Source organism: Arachis ipaensis, chromosome B9 (assembly GCF_059453495.1).
Source record: "Arachis ipaensis isolate K30076 ecotype BB chromosome B9, ASM5945349v1, whole genome shotgun sequence".
NCBI lineage: Eukaryota > Viridiplantae > Streptophyta > Magnoliopsida > Fabales > Fabaceae > Arachis > Arachis ipaensis.
In genome coordinates, this window is record NC_142444.1 from 141,050,889 (window position 1) to 141,074,680 (window position 23,792).

Sequence of the window (23,792 nt, forward strand, 5' to 3'; positions counted from 1 at the left end):
CGTGCAATGTCCCCAAGTCACACCAAGGGCGTGCCACTCCCTCCCATTGTTGTGCCATGCCAAGATCAAACAACTCCCAAGGAAGAGGATGTGCCACGCCCTCCCAATGGCGTGCCATGCAAAGTCTTGAAGACACGTCTAGGGACCAAGGCACCCATGGCGTGCCACGCCAAGTCCACCAGCGTGCCATGCCTTTGACTCCCTTCTATGAATGGGCGTGCCACGCCACTCTCTCAAGTGGCACATTGGGCCAAAAACCAAGAAGCCTCCTAAGACATCAACACCATTGCGTGTCACGCCACCTTCACCAAGTGCCACGCCAACTCTACCAAGTGCCATGCCCATGCCTCACATATTGGGCCAAGCTCTAGTGACCACCAAAGCACCTTGGCATGCCATTCCGCTTTTATCAAGTGCTATGCCAAGCCCAAGATCAATTGCATGGCCCATTATTTCAAGCAAGCAACTGTCAAGTTTTGAATCCTAATTACAAGGAGAATATCACTTTTTAGAGATTAATTAGAAAAGATTTGATTTGATTTTGTTTTGAATTTGAAAGTTAGGTTCAGGTTATAAAATAAATAAGTCCAAGGAACCATTTAACGGACATCACTTTACATCTTATCACAATTTACAATTCTGTTTTGATTTTCTCTGCATTATGAGCAACTAAACCTCCTCTGTTAAAGTTAGGAGCTCTGTTCATCTTTTTATGGATTATTAATCTAAGTGTTTTATTTTGTTTGAGATTTTTACATTGATCTATTTCATAATTGAGTTTTCCTTCTTCACCCCCTAAATATTAAAACTGTTGGAAAATATTCTAACTCCGATTTAGATTTTAGTATTACTTTGAAAATTTTAATATTAGAATTAGCTTGAAAACTCATTTTCATGAATTTTTAATCTAACTAGGAATAGTGCATTAAAAAGTGTGTGACATATAATTCAACCTAGGATCACTCTTGAATCTTATGTGAATATAAATCAGAATTATGCTTAACCTCTTTTCTTAAATAATTGACTAAGGAATTAGTGATTAATTGGGTTAAAGAGAAATTAAAATGCCAAGGAATTGGAGTTTGATTACTTATGATTTATCGTGAAGGATCTCTGTAAGCCTTAACTAAATAAACATCAGGATTGATTTTTCTGAAGAGTTGACATCTCCAAAGCCTTAACACTTTTATTCATATTACTTTTCTCATAATTCATATTTGCTTTCTTTTAGCTCTCTATTTTTTACACTTTAATACCTCTCAACTCCAGATTTTAATCTGTCTAATTAGAATACTCAATTAATCATTGCTTGCTTAGTCTATTAATCATTGTGGGAACGATATCCACTCAACGTGGTATTACTTGATACGAGTTGGTTTTACGACCATCAATATGTCGAATAAAGCACTGCATCGAGGACATATGGCAACATTTTCTTCTTCTTCCCTTTGTCTTAGCAAAAAATCCAACAAATCCACTCTTGCCTTTGGATAGATAGGCCTTTCTCTTTTGAACATGTCGAGTTCGAACTGATCACCTTTTCCCATAGGCTCGACAGAGGCCATGTTGATCGCAAAAGTTATTTTTTCTATTTCAGCAAATTTTGACGTAACTTGAAAAGGATCAGAGTCTACTTTCATTTTAGGCTTCTCCGCAAACTTTAGTGTACCATCTTCAATAGCCTTTTGTATCAAGTGCCTAAAATATACACAATTATTAGTATAATGCCCAGATGCTTGGTGGAATTTACAAAACTTTTTATTTCTGATTTCAGAAACAAATGGCATTTTCTTTCCTTCGGGTGGTACAAGTTGTTTGTCTTTTAATACCATGTCAAATATGTGTTCCGCTTTTGTCAAATCAAGTTGTTTGTCTTTTGCTGGATTAAGAGATTGACACACATATGGCGGTCCATCTTTTAATTTTGCAGCAAAAGCAGATTCATTATGGGACTCTTTCTAGCTCATACAGTCGACGTAATGTACTTTTTTGTTAAAGAAAGGCTTTCTTTTATTTGACTCTAGTTCCTCTTTCTTTTTATTTAGTTTTTTGATTTGCTGCACTTTATCAGACAGCTGAGCTAAATCCAAAATTTGCTAGCTTATTAATTTCTTTCGAATATTGAAATCAAAACCATTGATGACCATCTTGACTACTTCAGACTCAGGAATAGGAGTGAAATATTTGTTTCTCATATTCTTGTATCATATTAAGTAGTCGTTGATTGACTCTGCTTTTTCTCTCTTTACTGTGAACAAATCGGCTAGCGTTACTTTTATTTCACCTCTAAAGAGCTGATAATGAAAACTTCTTTCTAACTGAGCCCAACTATGGATCGAATTTGGGGTTGCAAGTTTGAAAAACAAGTGAAGGCATTCTTTGTGAGAGAAGAAGAGAAGTATCTCATTTTCAAATATTCATTACCAGCTATTTCTCCAATTTTAACTCTATATCAAGCCACATGCTCGACAGTCGATTCTCCACTCTCACTTGAAAATTTGGTGAGGAACTTCAAAGTTTTGACTCCTCTGGAGAGTTTAGCTTGTAAGACATAATCGGAAAAAGGAGATATGAAGTAAGGTTGATTTGTCACCCCTATGTTTAATCCTGCTCTATTTAAGAGTTGTTCGACAGCTTGGGTTATGTTTTGACCATAAGCTTGAGCAACATTATTTGCTCTAGCCTCATTTAATACCTTGTTTGGATTATCTCCCCAGTATAGTATTTACGGGTGGATTATTGGGATTTATTCCACCTATGAGTGGTACAAGCGATCGATTGATTGCTCCTATAATATCATCGACTCGTCGAGTGACTTGCTATATTCTAACATTGTTATTTTCTATCATTGGATTCAATACTGTAACCATCTGTTGCGTAAGCATATTGACTAAGTCATGATGACTCTCCTCGATTTGTTGTCTGAATATGGCCGAGTATTTGACCGTACTAGGAGACGTCATTTCCGACAGAAATTTGTCTTGACATTTTTGAAAAAATCGAGGTATGTGTTCCACCCATTGGAAACTTTGTTGCCCCTACGCTTCTGTCGAGAAGATATTTGGCATTGTTGAAGTAGGTTGTGACATAGGAATTGACCCCAAATATGGAGGATTATTCATCAAATATTGATAAGCATTGTAATTCACCTTATTAGGATTATAATTAGTTGGTATACCCACTGGAGGATAACCCAAAGGAGATATAGGATTGTACAAGGGATTGTTCCTTGTAGTGGTTGTGCCTCTTAAATATTCCATATTGGGATTTTCTAATAGTACAGAATAATTTGGAGGCAACCCATATGGAGGCCACGTGACAGGTACAGTCGATAGAATTCCTTCTATGATATCAGGGTTGATTCTTTGACCTGGGATGCCTGCTAAGCCTCTGTCTCGGGGCCTTTCGTAGACTCTCCAGTATCATTATTCAATGTATCAGTCGAAATTGAGGCTCTATCAGACATTCTTAATTTGTCATTGTGTAATCGCATACAACACTTGACACGTTAGCTTAACCCAGAGTTCCACCGGGGGTGCCAATTTGTTTGACTTGATTTTTGGTAATCTCGACAAAGTATCGAATCAAACTTGTATCAAGATCTCAATTCGGAGAGCAGTAGATACGACTTCTCTAAAAAAGAGTGAGCGCTACCCAAAAATTACTTAGCGTAGGTATCGAAACTGTGTATGTTGAAATATTTGTAACTAATTGTAAAGTAAGAAGATAAATAAATCGAGATAAAAACTCGGAAATAAAATGCTCGAAAGAAAAGAGTCAGAAAATAACAAGAAAAAGAAATGAAATAAATAAGAACTATAATTGAACTAACAAACAAATTTAAGTGTGAATAAACAAACGAAAAATAATAGGAATTACCAATGATAAATAAAAGAGAAAATTTAAAATAATGAAAATAAGATGAACAAGGAAAAGAAAATTTGACTCCAGACACTTACATGCACTTGCACTTCATAGATCTCTTTGACATCAGTGTGACTTTAGATTTTGTAGAGTTTTTATGTGATATGGTAATGTCAAATTGGAGTCCCTTCTCACTTCTGCCTTTTTGCTATTTATAGACCAAAAGATAGACTTACAGAGTGTTTTTCTCTTCCTACGATCTAACTTCTTCCTATTTCTTATACCATGATACTACCTTGACCATGAAAAATCTTGACTATCAAATTTGTGATCCCACATTTTTCTTTATCTTAGTTTTCAAACTCCACATTTCATAAAAAGTCTTTATCTCATTTTGACTTTTAGAAATCATCAACTCGACTCCTTATAGGGTCAATCAAATTTTTGTGCCAATGCTCTCATTGAATAAACTATGTTATAGTACTTCGACCTAACAATTCAGGTGCTATGACATTTTGACATACATATTTGTCTATTTATTTTTTAATCAAACAATTATAGTCGAGCCACTTGTACCGTCAAATTTTTGTGTTAACAACCGTAAAATATTAAAATAAAAAAATAATATATCTGTGACTAAAACGTTAGAATATGTACTTACAGAAGTGGATAAGGAATATTTTTCTACCTCATGTTTGGAATCTAGTTTGTTGGTCGTTGCTGGCTTGCTGCTGTCACTATTAACTTTCTGAAATGTCGTTATGCTACCTATGACTATAAGTCATAAGTCATATCTTATCTAAGATTTTATTTTGGATATCCAAAAACCCGAATTGGATCCTACCCTCAAATTTCAGACCCATGTGGGATGGGGCCAGATTGATTTTTGGGCATAAACAACATTCGATGGCTGAAGCCTGTGATAAGGCTCGCAATTCATTGTCTCTTGAAATAAAATCATTATTACATGCAGTTGAGGCCTAGTTGAGAACTTGAGATAGTATATTAGTATGTCTTTTAATATGTTGTAGCTCAGTTCAAACCTTAGCAATATCAAATAGTGGATAAAAATTCTTAAAAATATTGAGTGTAAATAGATAGTATGTGTGAATTTGTGATGTAATACTTAAAATTGAGGGTTGTTTAATCTATCTAACAAAAAAATATTATTATATGTACACAAAAATTTAATTACGAAATTAATTATTTATATATAATGCAAGTATATGACATGATGACTAATTTGTAATATGCAGATAATTTTTTTTTATATTCAATACATACTTCATTTTGTACTCAAATATTTAACAATGAAATTAAGCTCTCTTGTCCAAATATATATATATATATATATATCAAAGGACGGAATCATCCCTCTAGACTGTAGTTCTCATTCTTTGAGGCTAGGGATCCAACAACGCTTTATGTGAAGAATTTGCCACTCATCTTATTCTTCGGACATCGCATCAAGAAAAATAAGAAAGGGATGGAATATTATATCTTTGTTATCTTTACTAGGCAATAGAGCACCGAAAGGGGAAAAAAATCTCTCAAATTATAGAACAATTTTTATTGCTAGTGATTTTATAATAGGCACAAACATACTTATTAATTCCCTTTTTATAAATTAAATATGGATAATAATAATAATAACTAATTTAATAAGATAGTAAATATGTTATACTAAAATTTAAAATAAATAAAATATTTTTATAAATTATATATTAGAAAAGTATTTTAGAAAAATAAAATTTGTGTATCATTCTAAAAATCATTTTAAGAACAATTTAGGGACCATTCTAGAAAGTTAAAAAAACACACACCAGAAGATGCTATGAAAACCGGTAGTCCGATACAATACATACGTGTATTCATGGTTTTGCAAAAGAAAATGTGTTTTCTTTTCGGTTTGGAGAAAAATGTACATTTGCCTTGTCTTAAAAGAAACATAATGTGACGTAAATAATAACTTCTTTTTGACAAGAAAATTACACAAAACAAAAGAAGAGAGGTTATGTAATTGGAAGGGGAATGACGTTTTTCTAAAAATATAGAACATTTATAACAAGAGGATCGATCCGCTAAAAAATTTAAATATGGAAGATTTACGCGTACGTGAAAACATGTAATTTAATGGGATGAAAAGCTTTTTCAGTGGGGGCACAATGCTCTTTTCTTTGGGTGAAAAGTCCTTTCGAGTGGGGAAAACAGCCCTAAAAATTGCAAAGAGATTTTAATAAATTTAAACATTACAATATTGGAATTTTTTATAAATAAATAAATTAAATATTCTATTTACTCATATCTAATTTGAGGAGTATCTACAGTTTTAAATCGTTTCTATGTCACGTCTACCACGTAAATGAAATAACTATAAACTAGATAAGTAAAATTTTAAATGATTAAATTTTATTTGCAAACGAGATATAAAGAGTTTACAAAAAAAATTATATCTTATTTATAATGTAAACGAAATATGTGTATAATTATAATAAAAAAAATTAATGTTTATAATATGATTTGGATCAATTTAAAAAATAAAATCCATATAAGTTATTATGATTTAAATTATATTGGTATAATTTTATTTTTTAATCTAGTCCAATTTATTTTAAATGATTGTTATATATCAATTTGGATATATTTTTTATTTCAATTTAATTCAAATTATTGTTAAATGATTGGATAAATTTATTTAATTTTGCTGGAAAAATTTATAATTTAAAAATTTTAAATTACAAAATTTATCTATATAGAATTATAAAATATTTAACAATTCAAACCGTAGAATGAAAAAAACGTAAAGATGTTAAAAATTAGTGTAAGTTTCGAATTAGGGGTAGTTTTCAATTTCAAATTTTTAATTAATTTAGTAGGGCAATTTCAAATTAGTGGACAATTCAATAATTAATGAGAGGTTTTATACGTACAAATACTCATTTTATTTATAGTGTAGTATATAATTACATATGTATCTCGTTTACACTTAATCAAAATTTAAAAAAATACTGTATCAAATTTTTTTAGAAAAAAAATAGATCTCTGACCAATTTGACATTAAAATAATATTATTTTGTTTGAATGAATAGAGATAAATAAAGCCTGATTGGCCAATGAATAATAGCTCAAATGACATAGACTCCCATACTCAATTAAGAGGTTGCGGTTCGAGTACAATTTCTTGAAAGCTTCAATTTTTGGTTTGGCTAAATTTTCTCTCTATAAACGCAAAAGTGATTTTAGTCTCAAAACCACGTTTACAAGAAGCAACAATTTCTAGCTTCTACGTGGCACTAACTAGCTTTTGACCATTAATATTTAACATTTATTTTTTTTACCATCTTTATCCTTTATATATATTATTATATTATTTATAGAATTGTTATTATTTCTCCTTATATGAGTTTTTTTTATTATTTATTATTTATATTTTTTATTAATTTTTTATTTGACATTATATATTTTTATAATGATAATTTTTGTACATTATATTTATTATTATCTTTTTATAATATAATCTATTGAGTAGGTAAAATAAATTAAACAAAAAAATTAACCATAAATAATAATAATGGTAAAAAATTATAGCGTACTAAAAGTACTAAGAATATACTATATAAAAACATATAAAAAAAAGTATAAAAAAATTAAACATATATAAAAAAATAACATTATAATTTAATACCATGTCCTTTTTAATAATTATCTATCTAAAAGTGATTTTAATTGATATTATCTAAACAATATTTATTTTATCAAAATCAATTTTAGTATAAAGTTGCCAAACATAAATCATATTGACACAAACTTGCTTCTACCCAAAATCAATTCTATAAAATCACTTTTATTCAAACCTCAATTTAACAAACCACACGCTAACCTTTATCCCAGTTTGTTGTAAGAGATCGAATTGGTAATTCACTCTAACTATTATCCCTATTTGTTGTTAGTGAATCCAACTAACACAATAGACAATGTAGATGAAATTTCAAAATTTTTAACTGCACAGGAGGGTAATATTCATAAAATTAATAGTGCAGAAAATGTTGTATTTCTTACTTTATTGTCTTGCAAGATCATCATCCATTAGGTACATTCTATAAGAGAAGCAATATTACTAAATCTGAACCAAAATCTTTTTAATTAAATAACAAACTTCTTTATACTATTATGCATCAAAACTAATTTTTTAAAAATATTAAAAAATCACAAATAGAAATTTCAGCATTAAACTACAGTTTCTAAGGAATAACTTTCTATGCCTAGCTTTTGATTTGAAAAAACAGAACACTGAAGGCCAATTTAAAACCAATTTACATGGTTGCTGCAGAACACTCTATTTTGGAATAAACCCCTAAATTAAAATTCACAGTTGGGGTACAAGTATAAAGAATGAAGACTTTATACCCTCAAAAAGAAAAAGAAGAGTTGGAAATGACCTACCTATGAATATCTCTCTCTCTACTATACATCCCAACCATCTTGTCTCCTGTCGAATTCCCATTTCCGACCGGCCAAGCTTCCGTACATCTCCGAGAATTTCATGAGGCATGAGCTCCTCAACCGATAATGCACTTGTGTGTTCCCACTAATCGCCACACCGGAAAATTTCGAGGTGTCAACTGCCCATGCTGGCTTCACGTAATCAACTGTCCTTGATGAGCTTGCGTTCGCATACAAGTAATTTAAGAGAACATCTTCGCAGTTAAATAACTTGTCCACAACTTCCCTCCCTTGCTTGGCTTCCTCACTCCAGTACCTCTTGAAAGCTAATTGAGAATCGATGAAAGCCGCACCAGTAAGAATCATGTTGTACCCTTTATGCTTTCGTGCATATTTTTCTCCCCTATACCTCAACGGACTGCCATAAATAAGCCGGGGATAAAATCCAACGATTCGATCTGGATGCTGACGCCACACCCTGAAACCTCGCTCAACATCATTGCATGTCATCATAATGTCGTCGTCAAGCTCTAGTACTGCTCGCGTCTTTATCAATGGGTCAATCTTGAACCGATTATTCAAAGAGTTCTTGTCCTCTACCCTAATCCTCACCGGTACTGCAGAGTCAAAATCACTCAATTTCGGAGGGACTCCCTTGTTCCACACCACTACAATCTCCCCAACCGAAGAGCATCTCGAGTAATGTCTGATATACATCTTCAAGTTCCATAGTCGAGCATCATAGGTCATTGCTAACAAGGTGAACTGTGAATATTGTCCATTATATGGGTAAGGTTCTTCTGATCCATTACCTCCGTAAATATTTCTAACTCCTATACACATCAAGCCAACTACCACTGCAAATAATATAACAAGAATAAACCTCCTGGCGCAAGCATTATGCTTTATCTTACCTCGGATAAAGGTCGGGGCTCTGTTCAACCGGCTGCAAAACCGTCTTACTTTTGAACAGAACACATTAGATCTCTCCCAAGACAAGACGGTTAAATTCCTCTTTGCCGAGTTATGAATGAACCAATTGAGAGGGACAATGCAATTCACAAACCCGAGCAACACGCCCAAAAACACAATAAGTACTGCAGCAACAGCAACGGAAGCACAACCAACCATGAACCGCCGGATTGAATCTCCAGAAGGAACACGATCTCCATCCATAACCCCAACCCAATCACCAGATGGCAGCTGTTGCACATCAAGGTGATGGTAACGAGCACCATTCCAAGCATTTCGACCCTTCTTTGGCTCAACAAAGCCAGAAGGGACTTCAACTTCTTTGTATTCTTCAGGAGTAAGAGTTTCTATCTTAAAGACACGCACCCGTCTCCCATATGTGTCGCCACAATCCTGACCAACACGATAAAGATTCCCTTCGTATAAAAACGGCCTGCCCCCATTGCGAGCTCCTTGACTCTTGTCAATATTATAGATTGGGTTTTTCTTGTGAGGTTTCCAAGGACCAAGAGGCGAACTACTATGCCAAATCTCCAACTGCCCATTTTTCTCGGTTCCAAAACCACTATGGTCTGAGCCAAAAAGCCAAAACCTTCCACCATAGTTGACAATGAAGGAATCAATGAGGGGCTTCTTCAGGAGAACCTTTTTCACTTTCCAATGCAAGGGAAAGTTAACTGCTTCGTAGAGACGAAGGTCTCCTTTCTTACTTCCCTCAGGCATCATATATTTCTGCCAATTCACAAAAGAAAAAGGAAAATGAAGAAGACAACAATTATAATTTAATTAAACCAATTACTTTAGCAAGTACATGAACAACATACAAGGTCATATGCATTGCATCCTTAACTATAACATTGAAAATTACCTTCCCATCATGCTCAAAGACATATGGATACGAAAGGTGCCATTCCTCATCCAAAGCAATTCCGAGGTGTTTCCATGTTGCTCCCTTATCAGTACTTTTTGAGACTCCAATATCACCTTGCATGGTTATTGCATTCTTTGTCTCATAGAATATATAATAATCATCTCCCTGAATTGCAAGTAAACATGAGTAAATAGGTTCATAATGAATTAATGATCGCTAATTATCCATGTAACAAACAACTGAACAAGCAATATCAAATCCAATTGACCTTCTATTTTTTTCTTCTAACATCATCAACCAATTTTAATTGTTAAAATATAGATTATGCAACTATTCTAGATAACCAACCTATAGGGCCAGTTTGTATTTTTCAAAAGCATTAAAGGACCCTGGATATCATAGTATTCGACTAACTGGTTGTACCCAAATAAAAGGCGAATACTATGTGAGTAGAAGGCCGACTTAACATGTTCTGCACTGAGATCCTCACAGTTCAACTGATCGATGTTTTCACCAAAAAATCCCTCATGGTATTTAGAGTAAAAATGTGCTGCCTTGTACTTAAGAACAAGACCTTGCAGAGAAGAAGAACAACATACAAGTCGCCTTGTTTCTCATTCCATTTCTTACAATTGAGTAGTTCGCCTATCTGCTTTCAGCCTTACTCTAAAGACACAACCGAGTTATTCAAAATTATTCAGGAGTAACAATAACAACATGAATGCAAAGGTTGACTTCACTAACAAAATACTAGTATTGAAGAATAGGTAGGATCTTTGCTGGTAAAAATTGCATAGGAAAATTCTAGACGGAAAAAATTAAATACAGAACAAAGGAAATACTAAACCTTTTGACAGAATCAAGAACACAAGGTATCTATAAGAAGGAACAAAGGGTGGACCAGAACCTGTTACCTGAATGAAAAGAAAGGGATCAGCAACAAAATTGCTGGGAGCACCACCATCAGAAACAGAAGCACATGTCACAATAGGATTGGCTACTGGCCAAGCAGCACTCTCGTCGTTCCCTAGGTTCGCCTGCACACAATCAAACACCATCATCCATCTACCTCCATGGAACAAAAAATAATACACACCAAAACAAATCTCCCCAATTAAAAATTCAAATTAATTTCTCTTATGAAGATGATGAAACTGGAAAGCACAACAGAACAAAAGCAAAACTACCAACCTCATAATATTTCAAAAATAAATCATACCAACATATATACATATACATATATATATAAACCCCCTCCACTCCAAAAGAAGTAATCATCATTTCAAAAAAAGAAAATGAAAACTTCAAATTAGAAACCAACACAGGCATGCATGTGAGAAAAACCACAATAAACCCCACAAATAAAAACAGAAAGATGAAGACTTTGAGAAAAACTCACCGATTCTATGGGTTTAAGAGTGAAGGGTGAGTCACCATAGAAAATCCCAATTGACCAAGAACCCTCATTGTCCTCTTGACAACCCAAGGTGGAAAGACCCGCATGAACAGCGGGTGAGAAAGCGAGCCACCCATAAAGAGTCGCAATCGATCCGAAGAAAACAAAACACCCAAAGAAGAAAATGAAACCCGAAGAGAAAATACTGTTATAGTAGCTCATGTCACAGTAACCACCACCGCCACCATTATTAGAACTTACGCCACCGCCACCCCCGCCACCGCCACCGTTTACCTGACCCGTACCCATCTCGCAAAAGGGTCGCCGGAAACGCTCAAAATTAAGGATTTTGAACGCCGCAAGATCTCGCAGCGCCACCGCGATGCACCACCTCGGACACAAGCATTTCACGCCGAAAAAGAAAGAAAGAAAAGAAAGGAAAAAAAAATAAAGCACGGTTTTTTTTTTCTCGTCTTCTTGGTGATGTTGTGAAGTTTCACTCTCTCTCTAACTCTGTTTTTTCTCTCTCTCTCTCTCTCTCTCTCTCTCTCTCTCTCTCGAAATTGAAGTTGACACAGGACAAGGTTGTAATTTCGGGAATTTTAGTGCGACTGGAGCTATGAACAGAACATGGTTTTACGTTAGTGCCAATGTTTATATATACATACGGTTTTAAGGGCAACCATTTTAATATTCATAAATTATATTTCATAGTGTTTGTTTGGTGCTATTAAATTGATTAAAAAAATTTTAAAAAAAAATTATTTTTTAATATATTTATTAAATTTTTAATAATAAAAATAAAAATATTAAAAAATAAAAAAATTTAAACAAATTATAATTTATATCTTTAAAAAAAAGTTTTAGATATTAAATAAATAAAAAAATGTATATTATTATACTTAAATATAATTGATAAATAAAAAAAATTGTATAAAACATTTAAAGATAAAATTATTTTTATTTTTTTATAAAATTTTTTAAAAACTAACTCAAAAAAATATTTTTAAAAAAATTCATTCAAATAAGCCCATATTAATAATTTTAAGCTATTTTTTTAAACTAGTTAGAATTGAACTTTGGATTCGGAGCACAGCGAACAACTAATTTTTGTTAAACCAAAATATGACATTTAAGTCATTCAAATAATTACTACTTGTCTTAAGTCTTATTATTTTTAAAATATCTTTAAATTTAAATATATATATATATATATATATATATATAAAGAAAATAAAATTATGATGATCCGACTGGGACATAATAATTATATAATAATATTACGTGTACAAGTATTTTTATAATAAATTTAATTAAATTGACATAACTTTAACAAAAAAAAATGATAAATTCTATGGTGTCTATAATTTTGGTGTTGAATTTGTCGAATTTATTTTGTATGGTAAATTTTAAATATTAAAAAATTATTTATTTTTATATTTTTTAATTTAAATATTAATCTTTATCTTCTTTTAGTAAGTTAGGCAAATATAGATAGGCACCATAGAATGCACTAAAAGAAATACATACACATGTATTATTGTTTTTCTTTTTCTACATTTTTTCAGTACAAAATTTTTTTGTTAGAAAATATATAAATTTATTAACATAATACATAAATTTACACATTACAAAATTTTATCAATATAACATAAAAAAATTTTATACATAACACAAACATTTGTATTCATAACACATAAATTTTTGTATATAGTACATAATTTTTTTTACTACAAATATAATTTATTGATTAGGTGAGTTAATGTTTTTAGCATGTGATTCTTTAAAAATTTGTGTTATACATAAAAAATTTATGTATTGTGCGTTAAAATTTTTGTGCTGTACAGCAGAATTTTTGTACTGTATGTATATTGGTGGTTGGATGTCAATGTTTTGGATATATAGTCCTTCAAAAAAATTTTATTGTGCACCAAAATTTAAGTATTGTACACCAAATTTTACGTGCTATATACTAAAATTTTTATGTTGTGCATATTTTTGTTGGTTAGATATCAATGTTCTAGGCATGTGATTTTTTTAAAAAATTCTGTGTTGTGCATCAAAATTTATATGGTGTGAATCAAAATTTATGTACTCTAGTTTTCTAAATATATATAAAAAAGAAGAAAATAAAAAAGATGACAACAACAATAATAATGATGATGATGAAGGAGAATGAGAAGAAAAAAATCAAACAAAAAAGAAGAAGACAGCAACGATAATAAAAGAGAAGAAAGAAGTGGAGAAGAAAGAAGAAGAAGGAACAACAACAACCATAATATATATGTACATACAATTGAAGAAGCGTGTTGTAATTTAATTGAGTACACAGTTTAAAAAAACTTAAATGCCTACTTTTATTGATAATTATATTTGTATTTGATCTCATGAATTAAATTCTCTTATATTTTTTTAGGCTAAGAAATATTTGCTATTTTATTTTAATTAAAGAAAAAATTATTTACACACAAAAAAGTTATGAAACAAATTAATTTTATTCAATACAATATTTTCTATTTAATGCATTATTATAATGTAAGATAATCATGCATGTAATTTTGGGATTTTTTTAAATAAATAAAATAAATATTATAATCACTGATATATTTATTTTGTAGAGTATTTACGTTTTTTCACACTAAACCTTATCGGATACGCACACTTCTCCACGTATCTCGTTTATAAACGAGATATTGCCATATTTGAGATAAGTGTTAACTCAGCTCGTTGACACAATAAACGAGATATAATAGAACAAAAATCAACCATCTATAAAAGGATCAACAAACCATTGGTATTCTTCACAAAATTATCAATTTTTCCTTCTCTTCTCTTTTTCTTTCCAGAACATCAAAAAAATGTCTAGTGACAGTGATTTTTTTGTTGTGATGGTTTATCCCAACTGTTAGATGAGAAACAGTGACAGCGGAATGATATTTGAGTGCGAGAGTCCAGCGCTGTTTCGATGTCAAAGAGCAAATTCGTTGTCGGAGCTAAAAAGTATGATATTGACGCACGTCGGTGGTGCGGGGAGAAAAGAGGTTGGTCGAGTTGGGTATAGGATGCTAGCACCGATGGAGAATGGGGTGTTTTCGATTTCATCTGTTTTGGCTCGATGACGATGAGTATGTGCGCCTTATGTTTGATATGCACAAGAAAATTATGGTTGAACAAGTGATGAAACTTTCAACGGAGGTTCATGACGTTAGTGGTGGTGGTAGTGGTACCTCGAACTTTGTATCGGATGATCCTCCTCTCGTACCAAGTCTGTTGCATTGTGCTAGTCCAGTGCAGGACATGGAAGTTGAGGGGGAGAAATCGGACGAATAGTACATTGCTGATAGTGACGAAAGTGGTTCATCTGAGGATGACGACGAAGATGAGTTCATACTAGAGACTCTCGTTGGGCCCTCACGTCGATACCTTTTGCCTACTCCAAAACCAATTCTAGAGTTATCATTTATGCCCAGCCACTACCACACAATGGACTTGCATGCGATGCATAAAGAAACTCTGTACTCGAACACGGGGGCCGACGATTACAACACGGATGGTGGTGTGGAGTTTAGGGTTGGTCACAAATTCAAGAGTAGAGAGGCAATGCTACAAGGCATGAAGAATTACAGCATTCAGCAAAGTGCAGATTATCGAGTAGTGGAGTTGGACCGGCTAAATTACCACGTACGATGCCGACAATTCACTAATGGTTGTCCTTGGACCCTCTGTGTCGCCCTCTGACAGAATCTCAAATATTAGTGAGTGTTATCGAATTTTACTTTGTTGTTAAAATCGTTATTGTTATTTTGGTTAGATTTTAATTTAATGATACTTAAAATCGTTAGGGAGGTGCGTAAATTTGGCGGACCACATACGTGTCTAGCCTCACCATGTCGCATGATCATCAATAGTTGGATTGCCACCTCATATGCAGACTCATCTTGCCACTCATACAGTCAAGTCCATCAGTTTCCATTCCTATTTTACAAAGTACAGTGAAGAAGAGCTATCAATTCAAGCCATCGTATAGGAAGGTTTGGATGGCAAAACAAAAGGCAATTGCTCAGATATATGGTGATTGGGAGGAGTCATAGAACAGGGTGCCACAGTTGCTCCAGGCATTGTAGAGTTATTGTCCAGGCACGATATGTGACTTTAGTGTAGTGTCGTACTATGATGGACACCTAATAGTTCCAGAGTGCAGTCAGTTTGATAAGATTTTCTGGTCGTACCCTTCATGCATTGAAACTTTCAAGCATTGCAAGTCGTTCGTATCGGTAGACGGCATGCGCTTGTACAGCAAGTATGGAGGGGTGTTGCTAATTGCAGTTGCCCAAGATAGTAACAGTAACATCCTCCCTGTGGCTTTCGCCATTGTTGAGTCTGAGAGTACGGAGTCATGTCACACCGCTGGAAGGGCTTCTCATTATATCTAACAGATCCCAAGCAATCAAGGCTGCACTTAGAGTTGATGATAGCCTATGGAAGCCTCTTAGGGAGTTTCATGCATATTGTGTCAGGCACATTGCTGCGAACTTCATGTCTCGGTTCAAGTCAGCGGAGGACAAGCGATATCTCATTAATGCTGCCTACAGTCCTAGCAGTGCTAGCTACGAGATGTACATGGATGCTCTGAGGACGCTATCGCGTGAGATGGCTGACTGGACCGAGAAATTTAATAAGGAAATATGGATGCAACATTGTGATGGTGGACGTCATTTGGTCACATGACAACTAACCTATCCGAGTGCATCAACACAATGCTGAAGGGAAGAAGATATCTACCCATTTCAGCTATAGTGAGATGCACCTACGAGAGGTTGCAGCAATTTTTTGTCTGTAAGGGTAAGGAAGCGCATGCTCAGTTGGCAGCGGGTAACCAGTTTTCACAGTGGCTGCAGGCTGCGGTTGAAAAGAATAGCGAAGGAATCCAGAAAGTTTGGGTTACATATTGCGATAGGATGGCTTCGATATTTGTGGTTGAAGAATTAGAGCTGTTTGAAAGGTGGAGTCAGGGTTCACTTCGTGTTCGATTGAGGGAGGGGTCATGTGATAGCAGGCTTTTTCAGTCACTTCATTTCCCCTGTCGTCATGCACTTGCATCTTATGCAGTCGCCAGCGTCGAGTGGGGTCCATATGTTCATCTAGTCTACCTACATGAGTCTGTCTTCAAGGTTTACAACTTGGAGTTTCCGACTATCTCTGACGAGAAGCTCTGGCTAGAGTGGCACGGTACACGTTTGCGCCCGAATCCAGCCATGCCTAGGAAGGCAACCGGTAGACTAGTTTCTACCAAGTTTTGCAGCAACATGGACGAGATAGAGCATCAAGAGAAACAGTGCGGGTTATGCCGACAACTCGGTCATACTCGAAGGGGTTGTCTGAATCAACCTACAGATGATATTTAGCAGTTGTTAAATTTGTTGTTGTTTTCATTTGTACTAGAAAGCGTGTTATTCAATAGTGGATCCATTATGGTTTTACAATGTGTTATATTTAGATTCGAAATGACATATTTTCTACCTTATACCGATAATTTGCATACATAACGGAGCCCAAAAAGGAGAATATGTAAATAAATTCAGCAACTAATATGCATAGATAGAACACAAACAAAAGGATTACAACATCACTAGAGTAAACATACATCATAAACTACTAAAGTACAGAACAACATAACAAACATACATCATAAACTACTAAAATACTAAACTAATGTAACAACATAGACTGCGTCAACGTTGCTAGTCCCCATGGTAATGAAGATGCTCTCCAGTGCCACAAGGTGGAGGTCGTGTCTGACGAGTAGGTCTGCGAGCACGCAGGTTTTGGGGAGCTGGTGGTGGTGGAAGGGCCACTGCATGTGACAGGGGTAGAGGGGGTTGAGGATGGTACGGGTATGACTGGTTAGGGACCTGTGCCTGAAAGCGTGGTGTGGGTGGTCGATACCGTGGTGGAGGAGGCACCCACATGAGGGCGTCATTAATCGGCTGTAGTTTGTGGAAGGCGGTGTGGCATACTGAATCCCGAGCCAATAACCTGGACCATGGGAGGAGCCTGCACTAGGAGACATTTGAGGCACCCAAACTGATGTCATAGCAGGTGGAGTAGAGAAAGGAACCCCATATGCGGCACCATGCTCTCTCGCTATGTGGAACTGCTCTGCAATCGGAGTATGGTCTGCGGGTCAGCGCTACGAACCTGAAAGACCTCCGAGAACTAGATCTCATCCACCATCGACCTCTCCTGCTGATTGGCTGATGCACCGAGGTCAACCCAGCCCAGAGGAGTAGTGAACTGGTCGTCATGGTCAAAATGGCTAACTGGTAGTGGTGGTGGTGACAATGGTGGTGACTCATTGGCATCATGGGGTATGTCGCCATAATCCTCGTGCCAATCAAACTCCACCTCCTCCTCAGACTCCACGTCCAACCTCTGCCTGTAGGGTCTGGCTCGCTCTCGTCAAGGCCCTGCAACTCCTCCTCTAGAATCCCTTGCCCCCCTCTCCCTCTGGCCAGGCCTCCGGGTGTTTGGACAAACCTCCCTAGCATGCCTACGATGATTAGGAACATTTGGTGGAAGTTTCAGGACCTCCCTGGGCATACTAGGCATGGGCTGGACATCATCAGGGAGTGTCGAAAGTCTAGGATCATCGAGTACATCCTCTCCGACACAGATGTCTGACCTGGCAGGTCCACTAGTACCAGTCCCATTACTCTAGTGTCGGCCTGTCGTCGGCAATGGGCTGAATGGTGATCATGTGGCCCACCTCAAACCGAGCTTTGAACGCGCCGTACCACTCCCGAAGCTTTGTAGGCCACCATACATCCTCTCCTCGTCCAATAATGGTGAGAAACCTGTTGACATTAACCGGGTTGACTGGCACCGTCTGCTCACCTCCGAATTGGCGCTTCACCCGATCGGATTGGTGAAACTCCACAATGTTGAAGCACACAAATGGAATGACAGACAACCAAGTCCTCCACTCACCAGTAGACCTCACCCAGTCCGGAGTAATGTCCTGTAGCCAAGGGTCAGCGTACGGCGTCCAAGGAAGCTACAATACACAGCATTATATTGGCGTCAGAAGCAATTCACTACATAATTATGGAAACGTGTGACATTTAACAAAGTAAAGCACAATAGTATACCTCGTCTAAAGCGAGCCGATCTAACGACGTACTCCATCGAAGGACCCTTTGTGCATGGTAGTCCCTAATCTGCTGGGACATCCCTATAAACTTGTTAATAGACGAAGAAGTTGAGTTGTGTTAATCCATGCAGGTAAAACTTGATAAATAGAAATCGACAAAATCTCAAAACGAAAACAGTTACCTCACTACTAGTGGAAAGGTCGGAATATTCATGTCCTCAGGACACCATTGTGGAAACATGTGGTATATCCACGACATGAGCAGCGGTGTGCAGTCAGCTATGTCCGTCGTATCACGATGTTTTGCATGGCACAAGGAATGGTACGTCCATGCAAGCACAGCGGACCCCATGAAAGACCGCTGCACCTCTCAAAGTCCGCCAACAATGGCAACCACCTGATGTGTACCTGATTGTTGGACTTGTTGGTCATCAGGTAACCACCGATTAGCAGCATGATATAGCACCTGGTGTACTGTCGGAGGGTGACCGGATTGGTGGTCGCTAGCATGTGCTGGGCTCGGTCCCTGAGCCAAGTCATCTTGATGCTGAACGACTCCTTTCTCTACGCACCCTGCTGCGCTGGAAGGGGCGGTCTGGCACCTAGGAGCTCCTCCATGTACTCTCATGTCGTCCGCTGGTGCGAAATCTGAAAGTCACGCTAGCACCCATTCACTGGCTCTTCGTTTGTGCATAACCCAAGGTGGTACGCAACATCCTGTAGGGTGATGGTGCACTCATCCCATGGCAGGTGGGAAGTTTAGGTCTCCGGACGCTACTGTTCCACGAATGCAGTGATCAGAGAGTTGTCAAATACAAAGTCTCTGAGCTGTACTATGTCGCCAAACCTAGCTTCCCTCAAGCAAGGGACGATGGCGTCCGGGGATGCAAGTGTGTGACTAACCCGCCTAGGCAATAAAAGGCGAAGCCTCTGTTTAAAAGTCAAAATTTTATAAATACAAAACTTCAAACTAACTTCTCTAGCATGTTCAAAACTATTCTAAAAAATATAATGTGCAACTCAGATAAACATTAGAACATAATAAACAGCATAAAAAAACAATACTTAAAATTCCTTCCCGAATTCAAAACAATAAAAGTAACTACTAAAACTTTTAAATCAACGAATCAACTCAAACTAAGTAGTTATTTAGCCTTCACTACTAATATAAACTTCACTATGAATAAACTTAAATACTTATAAATGTCTTAATCCCTATTTGCCAACTAACATACTCTGTGTTACCTAAATATCATTCAATCTATTCCGTATATTCACTAATTAAATCGCAAATAATTATTAATTTGACCGATAAAAGATAACACCAACTTCAAAGTCGATAACTCCTGCAATGTGCCAGCTAGCATTCAGGCGATTGATGTCAGGATTATGTGCCATAACTTCCCGAAAACTCAGAAAGATCAATAAAATGGCCTAAGATAGAGAGAAATGTGAGAAATGTGGGTTAGGAGTGGGGTCAAAGTTGCTGTCAACGAGTTGTATTTATAAACGCCAACGTACTTTATCTCGTTTGCACTGTAAATGAGATATGTGGAGGGACGTGCGTGTTTTATCTCGTTTACAATGTAAAGGAAATATGACTATACTTATTTCGTTTACACTGTAAACAAGATAAGACTTGGTGTGAAAAAATATAAATATTCTAAAAAGTACATAACAGTAATTATAATATTTATTTTAAAAAAATCCTACAAGGTATGAAGTAAAAATATTGATTATTTGCTTATCAAAGAATGAAAAAAATTTAGGGTGGTAATCTATTTCTTCGAAGCTCTTCTATAAAAGGGGATTGGAAAATGACAAGTGTTGAAGTGGCAAATTCGGGAACGCGTGGCCGTCATGTTTTAACGAGGGCATTGTTTGGTTGTGTTACGAAGGTTTTAAGGAGAATAAGACTGGGTTTCAATTGTTGAATGCCACTCCAAACAAGTGACAAGATTGGGTCCACTACTATTTCTTTTTATATACTTCCACTTTCTTTCATTTTCCAACCTAGAACAAGGAAAGATGGTGGAAATTACTAAGAGGTGCATATATAATAATAATAATAATAATAATAATAATAATAATAATAATAATAATAATAATAATAATAATAATTACCAAATTTGTTTCTAAAATTTTTTTAATCAAATATTTTAATTTTTAATAAATTTTAATCACTAAATTAATTTTTAAAATTTTATTTCATTAAATAAATTAATTCTCACATTAGATTATTTTTTTATATATGAAGGATTTGACTTTTTTTTTATTAAAATTTAACGTAAAAATTAATTTGTCTAACAAAATAAAAAAATTAAAGATAATTATTAATTTAATGATTAAAATTTGTTAAAAATAAAAGAATCTAACTAAAACGTTGTTTAGGTTAATTTGTGTAATAATAATAATAATAATAGTAGTAGTAATAATAATTAAATTGGAATATATGTAACGTCGGTGTAAATCAAGTCATATATTTACAGTCCAATATTTGAACTAAAAGATATTTCAATATATAGAATAATTATTTTATAAACTTATAAAATTTGAAAATGAGTTGTTATTTCGTTATATATTGTGAGGGAAAAGAAATTGTATAGAAAAAAAATTAGGAAAAATCAATTTAAATTAGAAGAAGAGAGAGAAGATAATTTTATTGATAAGGAATTCTAAAAAAAAAAAAGAATACAACCACTAATTTTATATTTATTTAATTTTATTATTATTATTTTATTTATAATAAATTGTACTACTAATGAAAACTATCACCTAATTAGGTTATTAACCCCACTTTTACTCCTTACATATACCATTTATTTTAAAATGTAAGTAAATATCAACTAATGGATTATATACTTATTGATATCTAAAATTTCTAAAAATACAACTTTATATGTGTTTGATTATTATTTAAATAAATAGATAATATAAAATAATTTAACGGTTGATTAATGGAACTCAAAATCTTTACAAAATTATTCAATGATATGAGTATCATAACTTATTCCTAAAGTAAACTGATCTTCTACACCAATATTATTTAATAATAATAATAATACTACAATGCCTTAGCATTGTATGTACAGGGTGTATATGAGCATAAGAATTCAATATATATTTTGGCCTGCTAGCTGGTCCTCTCCCATGTTTATATTATTTGCCTAGGCTCAATTAAATTAATGGTGATTCAAGCATTACTCTCATTTTTAAAATTTATTGGATAACGATCGATAACCTTATAACTCAGTTTTTATTATGTATTATGAGTCATAATTCAATTTTATTTATTTGTATTCTAAGTTTGTAACGGACAATTTTAATAATTATTATTTTAACTTAATGACCAACGGTCATAACATAAACTCTATTTATCAACTCTATTTTTTTAAAAGACATCAATTTCTATATCTCAACACACACATTATAAATTTTATTTTATGTCTAATATTTTATATTCATAGAATTATTATAAAACACATAATAAATTTTATTTTATGTTTAATATTCTATAATCATAGAATTCATATACCTTTTAAACACTTACTGATTTGAGCGTTAGAATGTCTTTTGCAGGTACTCATTCACTGTGTTCTTCGACGTCCGAGTTATTCTCACTCGAAAAGGCGTATTACAATATCGTAATGCTATGTTTGGTTGGAAGGAAAGAAATAGAAAGGAAAGAAATAAAAAGGAAAAAAAAAAGAAAGAAAAGAAATTGAGTGGATTTTTATTTTCCTTAGATGTATTTAGGTGAAAGAAAAATAAGAAGAAAAGAAATGTTATAAAAAGATAATTTTATCCTTGTAATATAAAATATATTAAAAAAACGAAGGGGTAATATTGAAAGTAATGAGAGAAAATAAGTTTTTTCTCTCTTTTCTTTCCAACATTGGAGAGAAAAAAAATTGGTGGATCTACCAATTTTTTTCCATCCTTTTTCTTTCCTCTCCAATTTCTCTTCACAACCAAACAATAAAAAATAATCATTTTTCTTCCTCTTTTCTTTTCTTTTTTTTCTTTCTTTCTATTTTCTCTTCAAATAAACATAAATAGATAACATTTTAATTCATCATTATTATTAAACTATTTAAGGTTTTTTTTATTTTTCATTGGAATTAAAAAAAAGGTTTCAATTTTCTTATTTCTAACCAAAACCCTAATTAAGGTTAACCCACAATGGCATCCACGTGATACACCGGGTGTGCCAAACTTTTATTGCTTTTGATGAGTATGCAATAATATATTGCTATAATTAACAAACAATAGAATTACCTTTAACACATCATGTGTCAATTTGGGGGAGGATTTGAATAATCTAAAATGTATGGTATAGAAAAGAAAGGGCGTATAGTGTTATAATAATTTATTAAAAATAATAAAGTGATTTAGATACATGTTTGAAACATTGTTATTTGGTTCTTACTTTGTATATATTAGCTACTGCGGTCTTTTAAATTAGCAATTATATTTACATATATATAGTATTCTTTTTTATTTTTCTTTAAAAAGTATAATGCTGTATATATAATAAGATCCACTTTTAATCATGGGACCTGAAAAATGTGCTTCTTATAATTATAAATTCAATTTAAATTTACAATATTCTCATCGCAACATTCCATGTTACTAACTACTTTAACCTGCCTTTATCAGTACCTATTTTATTATCCAAACTTCATGATCCACTTTTTCTGGTGGCAGAGTATATGATATGATTATACGATATGATTCTCTCATATCAACATTGTTGAATTCCTGGTCCTCATATCAACTTTGTATTTTTCAATATTCAACAAGAACAAGGGGACGGCTCACCAACCTTGGCTGCACACTCTTGTCCACTCTCATATAGCAATAGCATAATGTAAATAATAATTAAAAAAAAAAAACAAAGAGCTCCTTAATCTTTTAATTTAAAGATAAATAAATTATTGATTAATTAAAAATATAAAAGTATTTTTTATATTCTAAAATGTAAGATATTTAAATTTTTCTAGAGAACCTATTTGTAATTATATATTTTAAATAAAAAATTTAGATATTCTATATTTTAATATGTGAGAGATGTTTTTGTATTTCTATTAGTTAGA

The 23,792-nt window shown here is 33.9% G+C and overlaps 1 protein-coding gene across 1 annotated transcript; it reads right to left on the bottom strand.

Annotated features, from left to right (window-relative positions):
- Nucleotides 1-8,000: 8,000 nt before the first annotated feature.
- On the bottom strand, nt 8,001-12,178 carry LOC107615996 (glycosyltransferase family protein 47). The gene is made up of 4 exons (XM_016318005.3): nt 11,550-12,178; nt 11,065-11,187; nt 10,148-10,315; nt 8,001-10,011 (listed from the first exon to the last, which is right to left on the bottom strand). Exons 1-4 carry the CDS (start codon nt 11,853-11,855, stop codon nt 8,329-8,331), a joined length of 2,280 nt encoding a protein of 759 aa, XP_016173491.2. The 5' UTR covers nt 11,856-12,178; the 3' UTR covers nt 8,001-8,328.
- Between the last annotated feature and the right edge of the window lie 11,614 nt (nt 12,179-23,792).

Coding starts and splice junctions, on each gene's coding strand:
- LOC107615996 (XM_016318005.3), bottom strand. CDS start 11,855: ATGGGTACGGGTCAGGTAAACGGTGGCGGTGGCGGGGGTGGCGGTGGC. Junction 11,188..11,549: donor CTCTTAAACCCATAGAATCG/GTGAGTTTTTCT, acceptor GATTGTGTGCAG/GCGAACCTAGGGAACGACGA. Junction 10,012..10,147: donor TCTTTGAGCATGATGGGAAG/GTAATTTTCAAT, acceptor GTGAATTGGCAG/AAATATATGATGCCTGAGGG.